Source organism: Nothoprocta perdicaria, unplaced genomic scaffold, assembly GCF_003342845.1.
Source record: "Nothoprocta perdicaria isolate Ctin4 unplaced genomic scaffold, notPer1 scaffold_87, whole genome shotgun sequence".
Taxonomy (NCBI): Eukaryota; Metazoa; Chordata; class Aves; order Tinamiformes; family Tinamidae; genus Nothoprocta; species Nothoprocta perdicaria.
In genome coordinates, this window is record NW_020456165.1 from 2,434,614 (window position 1) to 2,449,638 (window position 15,025).

At 40.3% G+C, this 15,025-nt stretch overlaps 1 protein-coding gene across 1 annotated transcript in view; it reads left to right on the top strand.

The window, feature by feature from the left end:
• Positions 1 to 15,025, top strand: part of BMPER (BMP binding endothelial regulator) — a 146,939-nt gene that overhangs the window by 78,181 nt on the left and 53,733 nt on the right. Inside the window, exons 8-11 of the mRNA XM_026052326.1 lie at positions 2,396 to 2,505; positions 3,115 to 3,255; positions 5,509 to 5,613; positions 11,502 to 11,547. Coding sequence (XP_025908111.1) covers positions 2,396 to 2,505; positions 3,115 to 3,255; positions 5,509 to 5,613; positions 11,502 to 11,547 — 402 coding nt within the window. The remainder of the gene's footprint in view (positions 1 to 2,395; positions 2,506 to 3,114; positions 3,256 to 5,508; positions 5,614 to 11,501; positions 11,548 to 15,025) is intronic.

The window sequence follows — 15,025 nt, forward strand, 5'->3', positions numbered from 1 at the left end:
GATTGCGTGAAAGGATCCTAAAGTTTATTTGTTTATTTATTTACTGGCTGAGAAGTGATACAAGTACCTATCTGCCTGGAACATTTAAACACAGCACCAGAGGGCAATAAAATAGGATAATGAACTACAGAGAAGAATAGTCCAGAATATATTTTTCTCTTGAAACTCCCCCTGTCCTCTCACGTCATGGATTTTCTTTCCTACACTTTCACCTCCTTAATCTAAGCATTCAAAAGCCAACTTTGATACTCTGACTGCATTTGCTCCTAGAAGAATCTGTAAATAAACTCACTAATAACAACCATCTCCATTTAATGGAGTCTTTAGAGCATATCAGAGAAGCCTGTCAATAGGTAACGTCTATTCTCAGTGAAATGTTGTAAGTTCTGGAGTACAGTAGAGCCAAGAGATGTGTAGCAAATGTAGAGGCAGTAGGGAAAGGGAAGTTTCAAGGATGCTGAGGCATGTTCTTTTTAAAGTTATCATAAGAAGGACCTCCCTGCAGTTGGATTCCTGATGTTCAGGATATATAGCCTGGAAGAATGCAGTTGACTCTACTGGGACTTGAATTACTGGTTTAAGTAATGGTTATGAGCCAACAAAGCAGACCATTAAGCCAATATCCCCATCACCACATCTTTTAAAGTGGTGACTCCTTTGTCAGTGGTTTTAACCAACTATTTGAACAGGGTTGGCCACCCTGAATTGCACTGGGTGGTTTGCAAGGCAAGATGGTGTGACGCAGAATTGGACACGTGTTCACTTGCTGACATAAGTTATGCGGTTGAAGTCCTGGCCCCACATAGAGCAGCAGCAGCGTTGTTAGTGACAAAATTATAATTAGGCTTTGTCTATTACCAATTCTTGGGCATGCAAGTGTTCCAGTTAGGGCTGCTGGGCATCCTCAGCTGAGTTCATATGTCAGTCCTACAGGAGAGACTGAGCCTTTTGGACGGGTGCACATTCAGTACAAGGCATGTTGATTACGTGACCAGGAGTTAGTCCCAGGTAGCTAATCTACAAGAGGGAGATTTAAATCACATCTTGCTGAACAACAGTAATTGTTTCTCTTCACATTTTTAGTAGTTCTCTTAGCATTAATATTTGTAAAAACTCAAGGCTAGTGGATTTTGCCATCTGTTTATATGTTCACTTATACCTTAGAGCAAACTGGAAGCTATTTATTTTACAGTGTTCTGCTTTTATCAAAAATTATTAAAAAGGAGAGGAATTACACACAGTTTAGAACACAGGGACAAACTTCAGTGATTCCAGCTGAACCTGTCAGCTGACTTGTCAGTTTAAGGGCTAAATTATTGGTCCAATATATAGTAACTTGTATGTTTACTTACATTGGTCGTTGTCTGTCTTAGATTTGATGTCTTTTTATTATCATATCTCAGAAATGGTAAGCCCAGAGGCTTACTGCTACTTATAAAAGGACTTACTAGTCCTTTTATAAGGACTTACTAGTCCTTTTATAAGTCCCCCAAAAGTAAATGGGGGAACTATGCAAAGTGTGCAGTAAAAATAGCAATTTCATACTAGTATTTGTAAAGAACTCATGTGTATGTAAGGTGTTCGATTATTTACAAGACCTTATTGGGAAAGAAAGTGAAGAACAGAAGAGAAACTTATGGCATGCCAAACTGTGCTGGATCTTGAATTTCACAATGCTTGCTAAACTTCAGGAAGGATTTGATACCGATGCTACCTTCCCCGTATAGTGCTCTAAAAATCGCCTTGCTTTTATGGAACCCAATTTTTTAATAGACTATGGAAGGTAAATTTTCTCCCACTAAATTTTCCACTCCTTATGCTTATAAACTATGTAAATATCTGCAATTCTTGCAACTATGTTTGAGCTTGGTATACCAAGCTTAATGAATTTGGACAATGTGCCTTTTTTTGCACCAGTATATCTGAATTGATTTAGTTTGACTGCTGTGAACCCCCGGGGTAGAGGAACCCCTGAGAACCAGTTTAGGCTGCTTTTTTTTTTTTTTTTTTTTTTTTTTTTTTTTTTTTTTTTTTAATTTAAAGATTGTTTAAATAAGCTTAACTACACAAAGAGTTTGCAGTGCTTACATTGTACTCATTTAGGTGCACTGTGCGCTTTTTGATGAGAAGGAGTAGAAAGATTTTTCCAACATAAACAAGCCATACCTCATATTTATATTCCCTCCCACGGTAGAATTTGCACAGATGAGTATGTACTAGTGGAACAGTGAACTGTTAAAAGAACATTTTTTTTTCACACTAGAATGGAAACACACAGCAAATGACACATTGCACATGAATTTTGTCTGGTGACAATAAACCCTACTATTTTTGTTGACAGTATGGGCATCTTTTCAACCACATTCTGTTTCTATTACTGTTAATTTATATTCAGGACAGAGGAAAGTGTTTGACCTCCCATTTGGAAGCTGCCTCTTTCACAGCAACGTGTATGATAATGGGTCCTCATTTATTTATGACAACTGCACAATGTGTACATGCAAGGTAAGTCCGCAGTGCATTGGTATTGTGTGCTGCTGGTTGCCTGGCTTGGCATTAATTTGTTATACTGGAAAAGTCTGATGGTGTTTTGATTAGGCATCTTGTGTGGTCCTTGAGTCTGACCTCAAAAGCACTTGCAGTTGTGCTAGGAAAATTTGAGAAATTTGAAAGCTTGAAAGTTTGACTGCCTCAGTTGAGACATGTGTGGTGCAAAATCAAGATACTTATGTGATCCTTTTTAAGTTTGTAGTGGAAACTGAAATTGCAGAGGGTAAATTTCCATATCTTCGTTGAAGGACGGTAATTTTTGCAGTTACTCTAAAGGATCACATACTTTGGTACCTAGGCACAAAAAATGTAAACTGTTGCCTGATCAATAAGATTTTGCAGGTCAACAGAAGTGCAAGTTAGGCTTTAGCATCAGCTCCCACAAAAGGCTGCCTTAATGCGGTAAATAGCTTTTGTTTTCACTGAGCTGGCCCTTTCAAAGCAGTCATGCTATAACTCAGGCAGATGCAAAGACTGAGCAAACAGTAATGTTATGATAAGGACATACGGAAGCACAAACATCTTAGTGATGATTTCATGACTTCCTCCTTTGTTTCTACTCAGGATTCAACAGTGGTTTGTAAGAAGAGATGTTTACTGCCTGGAGAATGCAATAAAAACAAAGACCAGTGCTGTAAGGAATGTGTCTCATACATCTCTCCTGAGGAGGTGAAAGTGTGCAAGTTTGGCAATAAGATTTTCCAGGTAAAGTTTCAGGTGTGGTTGTAAAACAGATACCTTCGTAATGGCTGAAACAACTTGGTTTACTGTAAATTCGCTTTGTGGTTTGCTTTTTAGCATAATCCTCACCATCCTGGTTGATGATGGAACAACTCAGAGGGAAAGCTTTGCAAAATTTGACATCTCCTCTTTTCTTTTTGAGTCCATGTGAATTCTGCTGTTGCACAGACATTAAGTTCCTCCTGAACATGGCATTGTGTCTCCCTCTACCCACACAGAGACTCAAGCTGCTGCTTCATGAGAAGTAATGCACTTCTAGTTAGAATTGTTCTCTGCCTTCCCAGACCAGTGCTGATGCTCATGGAAAAGAGAAGAAAGCAAAGCAAAGATCTGCAGACTTTATCATCTGAGCCAAGGAGTCCCTTCCCCAGCTGACCTGACAGAAGCTGTGCTAAGTCTGTCTTGGCTAGGAGTAACTCCCTGAGATTTATTATACTTCACAGCTCTGCTAAGGACAGCACTCCTGACACCCTGTATTGGGAAACTGTGCAGTAACCATTGCCTGCTGCAATCTCACCCAATGTTTTCAAATTGCAAGGGATTCCCTGCAAACCACTTCTCAGGTTGCTGAGCCCCTGTTTGTTTTCTCAAATGGTGCCATTTTGTTCACACTGTGTCAGAAAGGATTCTTTCACCTTGTGGGCCATCTGTGAATTAAGAGACCCTTGAATCAGATCACATGTTAAATCCCTAGTGAATGAATACTTGAGGTTTGCTCAGCCAGCATTACTTCCCACTTATTCCATCTTTTGTGTACATTGCTGAAATGTTTATCCTGGAAATCATATGGGAACAAGCCCTCTCTACACAATAGGTGCAAGGAGACTATATTCGATCTGATTGGAATTTGCACACAGGTGCTATTGTACTTGAGGAGCAAGTGTCTGCTTCTCAGGCATCCAATAGAACACTATTTTTTTGCAAGGACCTTATTATACGACTATTATATACTGTAAGACTAAATAAAGAGACAGTTCCTCCACTTTGAAGTTAGTGGTGCAACACATATGAAGAAGGCACAGATTCATGGGGAGTCTGGTCAGTCTCCTTTGTAGATCAAAGCTGTGTCCACTGCTGTGAGGCCAGCTGCATGCACTTAGCCTTCATATCTTCTGGTACCTTAGCAGATGCTTGGAGAATGGTTATTAGAGGCCCACAGGAACATGTGCTGCATCACAAACCCCAGTTAATCTTACCATAGCTCAGAAACAGTAGATAAGGGAGAGGCAGCCTTTAACCAAGCACACGTAGAGTAAGTCATCTTGCTTGGCATTTCAGATTTAGTCTGTTTTTCCCTCTGGTCAAAACATTATGTTGAGGTGGGCACATAATTGTTCACAGCTGTCTGGTTGGACTGCCTGTTCTGTTCCTGTCAGGTCTATCCTCACCCTTCCTTCACAGCAGTCTCGCGAACAGAAAGCATGCACATTTTGCCTCAAAATGGGCAAGCACAAGACTGCAAGCGGGTGAGACAGACTGCTTTAGGAACCACACTTGGCAAAAGCAAAGCTACATAAAAATGAACCAAGGCAGTTCCACAAGAAGTCTTTCCCAAATAAGTGGGGGATGAAATTATGGGGCATATTTTGGTTTGCAGCTAGTATTTTTAGAGCCATAGACTGTCTTACCTGCTATACATTTGGACAGTTTAGCACTGTATCTGTTCTAAACATTTTCAGATGTTTAGCGGATCAAATGTCTCTGAAAGTGCTGTGAGCAATCTGAATTAGAATTCTCTATTTGACCATTCCTGCTGTAAGCCAAAATGATGCCACATCTGGGAATGAATTCACTATATGCTGACATCTTAATCAAATGCTTTCACTTGCAACAACTTAAACATGTCACTCAACCCAGGGAATCAGTTTGTTCTAATTATGTCAGCTTAAATGAAAATTCGTGATAGGTGGGATCACATCTTGGACACACAATGGAGAGAAAACAATGCAACTAGCCAGGGCGCTGATGGAAAATGCAAACATGATTATCAATATAGGAATGAATTTCTGACCTGGAGGACTAAGGGGAAGAAATCCCTTCTGAATTTGGTCTTTGTCTGTAATCCAACTGGGTGTGGACAGACACCTCAGAATAATTTAGACTAAACAGTGACACAGTGCCAACAGGGAAAGCCATCCCTTCTTGTGCAATGATACATTGCTGGAATAGCTTCCTGTTGCCAGCCCAGCTGATGCTATATCATGTTTCCTCTTGCAGGATGGAGAGATGTGGTCCTCTGTTAACTGCACCATCTGTGCTTGTGTGAAAGGCAAGACGGAGTGTCGCAAGAAACAGTGCTTTCCAGTCAGCAGCTGTCCTAACGTGAGTGTTTTTAAAAGGACAGAGCATTCTCCCATATTCTTCTTCACGTTGTCCTTGTCAGTGTTTCAAGGGAGTGTCTGCAAGGCAGAAGGACATGCAGAGTGAGGAGGAGGGATCCTTTAGCAGGTTATTTTAAGCTGGAGTCCTTGAAGAGCGCTATCACCACCCTTTACATGGGCTTTCAGCCTCTGTCCTTGCTCTGAAGAGTAAATGCTGCTTTTCTCCTTCTCCCTTTTCCATTCTCTAGGCTGAATACCTGCACCAGAACATCTCTGTCATATATATTTAATAGCTTTGTAGAATGGTAGGATGAATGTGCTAATGGATCAAGAACATGTGTTTGCTTTATAGGACAAGCCATGGGGGGCTGTGCTAACTTTTCTTAGTGTAAATGAGACTTAATCACTTGGTTAGACATGTAAATTAGAGCAAAGGAAATTATTTCGATCAAATTATGCCACTTGCTCTGAGGTTACAGAACTATTTTCTATGTCAAAGTCTGAAGTGAACTCACAGTGGTGTAATCATAGCATCACAGAATCCTTAACATTGGAAGGGATCTCTAGAGATCATCTAGTCCAACACCCCTGCTCCAGCAGGATCAAGCAGGATCACCTAGAGCACGGGCACAGGGCGGCATCCAGGTGGGTTTCAAAGATCTCCAGGGAAGGAGACTCCACAGCCTCCCTGGGCAGCTTGTGCCAGGGCTCTGTCACCCTCACTATCAAGAATTTTCTCCGTAAGTTCCCGTGGAACTTTTGGTGCTTCATTTTATGGCTGTTTTTTCTAGTCCTATTTGTTGGCCACCACTGAAAAGAGGCCGCCCCTTCCTCCTCACTCCCTCCCTTGAGGTGTTTATAGACACTGATCAGAACCCCCTCAACCTTCTCTTCTTCAGGATGAACAGGCCCAGCTTTCATAGGGCAGCCTTTCCTCATAGGACAGATGTTCCAGGCCCCTGATCATCCTGGTAGCCCTGCGCTGGACTCTCTCCAGCAGCTCCACATCCCTCTCGTACTGAGGAGCCCAGAACTGGACACAGCACTCCAGATGTGGCCTCAGCAGGCAGGTTAATTATAACTCCTCTTCAAAATTAGCATTAAATGAAACCCTTAGCTAAAGTCTGCCTTTGTTTCTCAGGTGTCTGTTGTCTACATATTATTTTGATTTTATGGCTAAAGTTATCAGAAGAGGGAGCTCTAAATAGCACCTTGTGTAGGTGCGGATCTCTGAACAGCACTGCAGGAGAGGGAGCCAAGTCATTAGCATTACACCTTCTCAGTGTTTCCTTCTCCATCCTGAATGCCAGTAAGGAAAATATGAGTCACAGACACCTAGGTAGAAAAGTCTAAATGACAAACTTGAGTTCGTAAAACTTTATACTTGTGAACTTTTGATAACCAGAAGCTGTGGTAGAACAGAGAGCCTGTGTCTTGGCACTCTGCTGTGCATGTGGGCTGCAGGAACTTGTTTGTCTGCTCAAATGAGGGGACATCCTGCTCCTGTCACCCTGGCACGTCCATGCTAGTTCACTGCAGAGAGCAGCTCTCCTGCTAATGACCTCACACAAGGTGTTGCATGCACCTTAGGAGCTGTGAACCAAGGGACCTTGTCTGGGAACCTGAGGAGACCCTTTGCAAGCAGTTTTCCTTCCTTCAGGCTGTTTGCACAATAAGCAGGAGGTGAGAGCTTGCTTCCTTCAGGTCTCTGCAAATCCTTTGTTGTCCAGGAACCTGGCCCTCACTGCACCCAGTTACATTTTTCCTTTGCTGAAGCTCTCCAAACATTTAAGTCTCTTCTGAGATCAGAATATATGGCTTAACATAATTCCTAAGTGAAATTCAACTACAGCATTGCTGTATATAAATCTGAGCATTGAGATGACTGTTTGAAGTGGCTTCTGTAAGCATGTTAGCTGTTTTGCATCTCACAATCAGTGAAAATAGTGGTGAGTGAAAATTTACCATCCACAATCCTGTGGCAGCAGAACTGACTTGCTTGCAAACTCTTTCATTGCTAGTATATGATCCCTGTGAAAGCTAATATGAATCTCTTAGCTGTTCTAAACCTCTGAGTTAAATTCTCAGACATTTAGTTTCTTTGGTCTGAAAAGACTTCAGCACCATTCCTTGTGGTATTTAACCAGTTAACCTGTCCCCTCTCTTAAAATGGAGCCAATAGCAAGCTCCACACAAAGCCACCCTCCTCCACAGGCCATGGGTACGAAGAGCATTTCTGCCCTTTCAAGCTGAATTGTAAGGGCAAGTAGGAGAAAGAATGTAAACTCTAGAGTAAAATTTATTTTCCTACCTTAGTCAGTACCAGCTTAAGTAATTTTAAAGCAAATAATGTATGCTAATGGATTTAAATCTTCTGTTTCTTGACTGTGTTCCACTCTCTGATGAGATATTCTGTCACAAATATGTAAACATTAGTTGAACACACCACATCATTGGAGGTAAAGATGCAATACTGGTACTGAATCTCTGCGTATCATGCCTTAAGTTTTGCTGCTGTCGCTGAAGTCCTTGGAGGTATGAGGTCCATTACCTTACTCGATTCACAAGGCTTGTGGCAATCAGCAGTTTCTGCTGCTTGCTGAGGACTGCTGTGAAAGAGCATTTAGCGTCCCTTTGAATGTCAGATCCCATAAAATTATAGCATTAAAATTGTGTTGTGATACACACATTTGAGTGTGAAGGAGTTAAGGATTACTCCTTGACTTAAATGCTTTACCATGCTGCCTTAATAGCCTTTGCAGGATGGGTTTTTCTTTCTGATGGAATATTAATTAATTTATCAACATAAATTTTAGCCTGTTATTTCTTGGAAAGGATAGGTTTCAAAGTGGTAGTTCTGCAGAAATTTCCTATGCCATGCAACCATTGGTACCATTAGATCTGTTGGTGGCAGGCTACTGAATTTTCAGAAACTTTCTGCCATTTGTTTCAGTTTTTCATAGGGTTAGGGATATATTCCTCATTCCTCTCCTCTCCTCTCCTCTCCTCTCCTCTCCTCTCCTCTCCTCTCCTCTCCTCTCCTCTCCTCAGTAATTAGAGAGTGACTTTCTTAGCTTCTTTTCATCTGCAAGAGAGGCAATATATCTGTCCCAACTCCTGCTGCATTGATAGCAAAATCAGTTTTGCTTGGGCTCGTAGTGAGCCTAGTGGGTTGTGGTTTCCCTTTTTATTTTCTGACCGTTGACTCCATGTATATATTCCCTTGCTTGGTTACCTGGATTGTCAGCCTTCAAGGTGTAGTACATGCTGGCCCACATCCATCAAAGCTATTAAGCATGTGTCCAGTCCTGTTAAAGTTAGTAGGCCCTCCATGTGTGCTTAAACACATGCTTAAATACTTTATATAAAGGGAGTAATCTCAGCACTTGGCAAGATTGAATGTCAGATGTCTTCTAACCTTTTTCTTACTAATTTGCTATTCACTTGCCCTAGCCCTGCTCTATCCTCCTTCTTTCTCTTGCCGTCTCCCTTCCATTTAGACGTTATTACTCTTTTCAACATTGTCTCTTCTCCTTATGCCTCTACTATCCCCACCAATAATAACAGCCTGTGCTAATGGTCAGTGATTATGAACAAGTCTTTTTTTGTGTATGTGTGCTGCTACAGGAGGTCCTGTTGAATTTTACAGTATACAGCCTTTTATGAGCTCTAAGGCTCTTAGTAGAACTAAAAGTTAGTAGAACTAAAATTCATGGCACATGAAGACATTTGCAGAGCTTGATTTAGCTTGATTTTGTGGGTAAATTTTGAACCCGTGAGCTTCAAGTGAGTTGATAATTTATTCAGAACACGTTCTCTCATCCCTAGCACAGACAGCATTTAATGTTATACACATCTGTTATTATTACAAACAAAAAGTTGCTGTTTTTACTCTAGTGCCAAATGAGGCACAAAAAAACAACAGCTGGTGCTATTGCACAACCAAACAAAAAAAAAAGAACCCTAATTAGTCTTGCCTTAAGAGAGAGAGAGAAAAAAAAAAAAGAAAACCCTCAGACATAAAATTGAAAACCTCATAAAAAAGAAGAAAAATCCCAGAAAATAAATAGACTCAAATGTGGTCTACTTATAAATATTCATGGGGAAAAATGGGATCACATCACTTAGCCAGCTCCTAAGGGAACCCTCAGTGCTAACGAACTCTTACAGCACATGTTAGCAATAATGGGTTTCCTTATTCTACAAGACAAAAACAGGATCTCATGCCAACATGGTGGCTCAAGTAACCAGCCTCAGCAGGCTGCCTTGGAGATTCCAATTTCACTTGAATTCCTGCCACTTCCAGCTTGGCCGATGATTTCAACTCTTTTACTGAGAGAGAGAGGTAAGGCTGCTCACTGCGGCGGGTGGCATTCAGCTGCACCTCTTTCACTAATGCAATTAAGCATTACCTGGCTTACTATTTCTGTCTGGTCTTAACAGTTCTTCGTTAAGGATGTTTCATCGTAGCAGGTACTTCATAGGACTCCTTGTTCTAGCCTGGTTATTCTTTTTGCTCTGAGTTCCTGGTGGTCCCACAAATCTGTATCCATTTCCTCAATAGTCAGATAACTCAGATCCAACCCATTCCTCAAGTCTGAACTTGCATCACATCCCTTCTGCTTGCACTCAGTTACATACTTAAGGATGGGCTTTCACTGAGCTTTTATGCCTGTAGGACGACAGAGAAGGGCACTCAGCACCAAGCTGTCATTCATAGGACTGGGATCAATTGGGCACGAATGGGAAGGACTTAGTGGGAAGCAGACAGTTTGTTCCTTAGTCCTTCTCCATCTTCACAAGCTCTTTAGCGTTGCTGAACGTGTTTTAAGGGAAAGAAAATCGCAGCTCCTGCCCACTCCTTGCTCGCCTGCATGGTGAGGAATGGCAGCATTGGTCCCAAGAAGGAAACGTTCTTGATATTCAACCTTGCTGGCGGGGAGAGTTTATGCCAGGAAACAGCATAGCTCCGTATGCCTCCTGCTAACCTATTTGGGAATGTGGGTGAGCGCCAGTGTCACTATAGGCTCTGTTATAACTCATACCAGTTTTCACTTGGAAAATGGTATCATTCATGCTGAAATTTTCCAGGCTTGTTACTCGAAGGTTAGCTTTTGGGAATCTGAGTAAAATCAGAGAGGCTATCTTTTAATTCAGTGGGAGCTAGAAAGGAGCATGGACACACAAAGGTGGGTTTCCTGCATCTAGCCAGCCTCCTCTTAGATACAACTGTAAAGAAAATTGACCTCAGCAGAACAGTAAGTAAAGACTCAAGCCCTTGGTCCATATAATGAGACCAGACTGTTTGCTTTAGATGTCACACACCCTCGGAGGTGTGCTCATTTACTTCATTAGGCCACTTGGTCTATGATTTCTGAGTTGGTCATAAGATTTGATAAGAGATATGACAAGATTTACCTGTGAAGGAACTTGGCTAAAATAGACCTATATCAGTGCCTCCTTCATTCATTTTTTTCTGGGAAAATGAGTGGGGTTTTTTGCTTGCGTGTTTATTTTTTTTTTCAAAGGGTGAGAATAAGAAATGTACTGTATATATTTTGGGAGGTGGGGGGAAAGTAGTGATCTTCCTAACCAAATGACTAGTTTGCTTTAGATACATGAACACGAGTCCAAATTTCTCTCACACTCTCTCTAAAGAGAAAAGTGGTAACAGAGAACCCTTTTAGTATTTCATTTCTTATAAGGCTGCCAGGAAGCTCTTTGAATAGTTCTGTCTGTTTTTAGCACCTGATATTTGAAGCTGTAACCAGGGCATTGAGTTCAAACACAACTTGAACTATTTTCAAAGGCTAATCCAGCCTTACAACATAACACAGTCATTGCTTCAAAAACTCTTTCATTAAATCAGCTTCTCTTTCTCCCAATTAGGGTAAAATCCTGAACAGAAAAGGATGCTGTCCTATTTGCACTGAAAGTAAGTTCTTTCCTTGCATTGTTTAAATTCTTTATTCTTTCAGAGAAAATAATTATACTAGGATAATGTTTGCATTTCTGCCTTTCTTTTACGGGAAGTTAAAGAGTAGGTGGGTATAAGTTTGTAGATTTAAAATGAAATGATTGTCAAGAGGATTTTCTTTTCTCCAAATGCCACTAGTTTTGTCAAATATGATGTTATTCTGTGTAGAATATAGTTGACCTGTGAAATCTGAAATATGGATAGAGATAATACCTTTTATCCCTGTAAATAACACACCTATTCAGGAGTGGAGAAGCATTAATCAAGGTATGTATATTATCCAAGACCTTGGCAGATAATTCAACAGAGTTAGAGTCATGCAGAAAATAAGACAGTCTGGGAGAGCAATGGAAGATAAAACAGGAAGCTGTCCCTCTGTGATTAGTGCTAACATGGCCTTTTTACCCTTTTATTCTTCACTTGGAATGATCATCTTATGATCTCTCCTGGTCATCAAATTACTTATCCAAATACTTATCTGTATACTTGCCCTATTTAAGTAAACAGGGAAACCAACCCTCACAGAAGTAATGGGATACAATTACATGTGTCATTAAAGACATGTTGAAGTATTTTGCCATGTAGAGACAGACTACTAAAATGGAGCTTTATGATTTGTAGGAAAGCATTTGAAAAATAAATTTTAAAAAAAGAAAAAAAAAAGGCAGTTTAAGGAGAATGTTATCTATTCTTTTGTCTTATTTTGTCTTATTTGTCTTATTTTGTCTTGGTTTTGCTGATTATCACAATTCTGAGTGCTCTTGTTTTGCACAGACAGTGTATACTAAATCCCTGCTTCTCCATTCTGTATCTCAATTATATTGAAACATTTAATCTATGGTAAAATAAGTGTTTTGCAACTTTTCAGTGTCAGAATGAAATGAAATATGTGTGGCATAACCTCAGAAGGTCTTGAGACAAAGAATACCAGGGAGAGTGATAAATGAAAGAGGATTCTGCTGACTAGTAGTTGATTCTCTGCATGCTAGGTTTCAAGGGTGAAGAGGTTTCCAGGGACCTCTGCTCAAATATGACATATGATTATTGTTATGAATTTATTGAACTCAATCTTACCTCTGTTATTGTGTTTTGTTCTCATTTAACTTTTCCTATGCAATCTCTTAAAACATGAATGGTGTTCTGTGAGAGGGAACTATGTTCTGTGTAAATTAATAGAGTCATTCCCTCAAAGCACTGGAGAATCTCTTCCGGAGGGGTTAAAAAGTAGACAGTAAAGTGATTCCTTCAGAGGTGCTACTAGTGAACTGTGAATTTTGATAATTATCTCATGAGAGAAGGAGGCAAGAAATTATACATGTTGAGAGTAAAAATAACTCATCTAAGAACCAAACAAAAGGTCAGAGCTTCTGAAGGTATAAAAAAGAAATGGGCACAGCTATAAGATGTGGAATTCAAGGCACATTGTCATCAGCCAGAAGAACATCTGAAATTTGTACACCTGCTATGAATTAGGCCACCACTGCAACTTACATTTGATTTTAAAGAGCAGTCATATCTGTCTATGAGCAAATGTGCAGAGAGGTTGTTAAAATCTCCAGAGATGGAGATGCTACAGCATCTCTAGGGAATCTGTGTTAATGCTTGACTGTCTTCATGGCGAAAATTTTATCCTTTATGTCAAGTTGGAATTTCTCCTGTTTTAGCTTACCAGCTCCTGCAACCATGCAGCTCCGTAAGAGCCTGGCTCCACCTGCTTGATAACCTCCTGTAGGTGCCACTAGGTTGCTATTAGATTCCCATGAGGCTTTCAGGTTAAACTAACTTGTTCCCATATGGGCTCCTCATGGTCTTGACCCTATTGCATTGGCTGTAGGTAGGGCTGGGTGGCACGTTGCTGTGTCCCGCAGAAAGTGTGCTGTCTGCTGCACATGAAACAGATGGATCTTTTTCTGGAGGGCTGTCTCTGTAGGGACCTACCTAGTATTAGGAGAAGAGCTGATGGTGAACTCATCCTCGGCTTTTATAATCATATGGTCATTCCCAGCTTTTATCAGGTAATGTAATTAAAGTCTTTAAATACCTACTCTCATACCTCAGTGACAGGCATTAGTGTTTTAACAATTGCCATTTGCAAGGAGCCAATTCCACTCTTGCATCAGAAATGTTGTAAATCTCATCACAACATTCAGGCAAGCCAAAGGCAAAATCATAAGGATTTCAGTGATGATCACTATCTCAGATAGTCCAGTAATTAAAAGCTTTGCCAATTCAGCCCATTTCAGATGAGATAAGATGCACGTACAAAGCCCTTTCCCCCTCCCACCCACACATTCTGATTCTCTCTCCACATATTAACCAGACATTTTTGGCGGTCCAGCAGATATTAATTTTCCAAAGTAAAAACAACATAGGAGGTACAAGAACATACTGTACACAGGAGAGCTTTGAGTACAGTAGAAGGCAGCCAATTTCTATGAAGTGGGTCAAAAACAGTCACGTTGTTAAAGGATACACTTTAAAAGTTTAAAAAAAAATAGAAAAGATTATTTTTCAAAGTCGTTCTCTGCAGAGAGAAAAAGTACCTCGTCCCCTAATGGGCTGGTGAGTCTCTTTTGTCTACTGTTGCCGAAGCGAAGTTAACTATGGTTAGTTTTGGCATGTTGCTGCTTCAGCTCCATGGCTGGTGTACAGTTATCACTAATTAAACACAGTGGTCATACCAGTGGAAAATTCAACAGTTTAGTTTATCCTGCTGTAAAAATGTAATGAAACATACCCTTTCGACTTGATTTTGAAAAATCGTCACTGACGTCAGTTCCATAAATTAGTAATCCTGTGTTAGAGCAAGGTCATTTTCATATTAAAAAAAGAAATCACTAAGCCTAAGTCGACTCTCTCGATCTAGACAAAGAAGGGAACTTGCAGTGGAGGATAAATCTCTTTTTTTTTTTTTTTTTTCTCCCTGACATAGTACAATTGATAGCCCTTTTCTGGATGCCATGTGAAAGATGGTCCTATTTGCAACTCTGTAGCTATGAGTTTATCACGATCAATAATCCTAACATAATCCATACTGCCTGAGCCACTTGAAGAATTGACAAAGTGAGTGCTGGAGCTAATGAAGAACTCACAGACCCAATATTATTATTCAGACCCAACCTTAGGAGTATAAGATTGGTACTTCACCTGCTCCTTCATATGGATTATTTTTCATTTATTTTTGTAGAAATGCTTAAAAATCAATGACTCTCGAGAGAGAAAAAAAAGAAAAGAAAAAGCAGTTATGTACATAGTGCGTGGATAGTACTATATGTAGTATAGTACTTATAATGCAGGGACGTGGACTCCAAGTCCACATAGGCCTCTGTTCTATTTCTGATGTTATTTCCTTAGCATGAAGAAATACATCAAAAAAGAACTGCAATTGTTTATTCATGCTGAAATGCTGCTCATGGTTTACCTCCTCAGCCATTTC